At 50.4% G+C, this 514-nt stretch overlaps 1 protein-coding gene across 1 annotated transcript; it reads right to left on the bottom strand.

The window, feature by feature from the left end:
* Positions 1-60: 60 nt before the first annotated feature.
* Positions 61-156, bottom strand: PPTG_22675 (hypothetical protein; the record flags this gene model as incomplete). Its single annotated transcript, XM_008905796.1, has 1 exon — positions 61-156. The coding sequence occupies one exon, from the start codon at positions 154-156 to the stop codon at positions 61-63; it is 96 nt and encodes a 31-aa protein (XP_008904044.1).
* Positions 157-514: the final 358 nt, after the last annotated feature.

Genomic DNA, 514 nt, shown 5'->3' on the forward strand with positions numbered 1-514 from the left:
ATGACGAACTTGACCACCAGTTGACGCCCACCCGACACTGAAGCGAAAATCCTGCGCGGTTCAGTCGGCACCGTCAGGTAAATGTCCTCCAAGCGTTGCGACGTAATGAAAAGTGCCACGAGGTGAAATGAGCGACACTTGCCAGAGATCCCACATACGATGACAGGATACCCAACTTGTTTCAGCTTGAAGGCGGCGTCCATATGGAAAACAAACGAATCCGGATCGCGAGCCGCATTTAGCAGAAGTCATTTCGTTGTCAGTCCCACCATAAATGGCTTTTCGTCAGAGCCGTATCCCCCATCTGGTTTGCCGTATGCGTCAAGCTTCCATCCGAACGAAAAGGGGTTCGTGTCTGATTTGGCTCAGGAGTTTGTTATAGTCAGCATTGCGTTGGAGATTCTTCTTTGAATACCTACTGTGGTGTAGTGATTTCAAAGTAATCGCTGAAGTGGCTACATTCAAGTTGCTCAACCCACGAACTCTCGGTCATGCGACAGGGGGTGACCACGGC

The sequence above is a fragment of the Phytophthora parasitica genome (genome assembly GCF_000247585.1).
Source record: "Phytophthora parasitica INRA-310 unplaced genomic scaffold supercont2.21, whole genome shotgun sequence".
Lineage (NCBI taxonomy): Eukaryota > Oomycota > Peronosporomycetes > Peronosporales > Peronosporaceae > Phytophthora > Phytophthora nicotianae.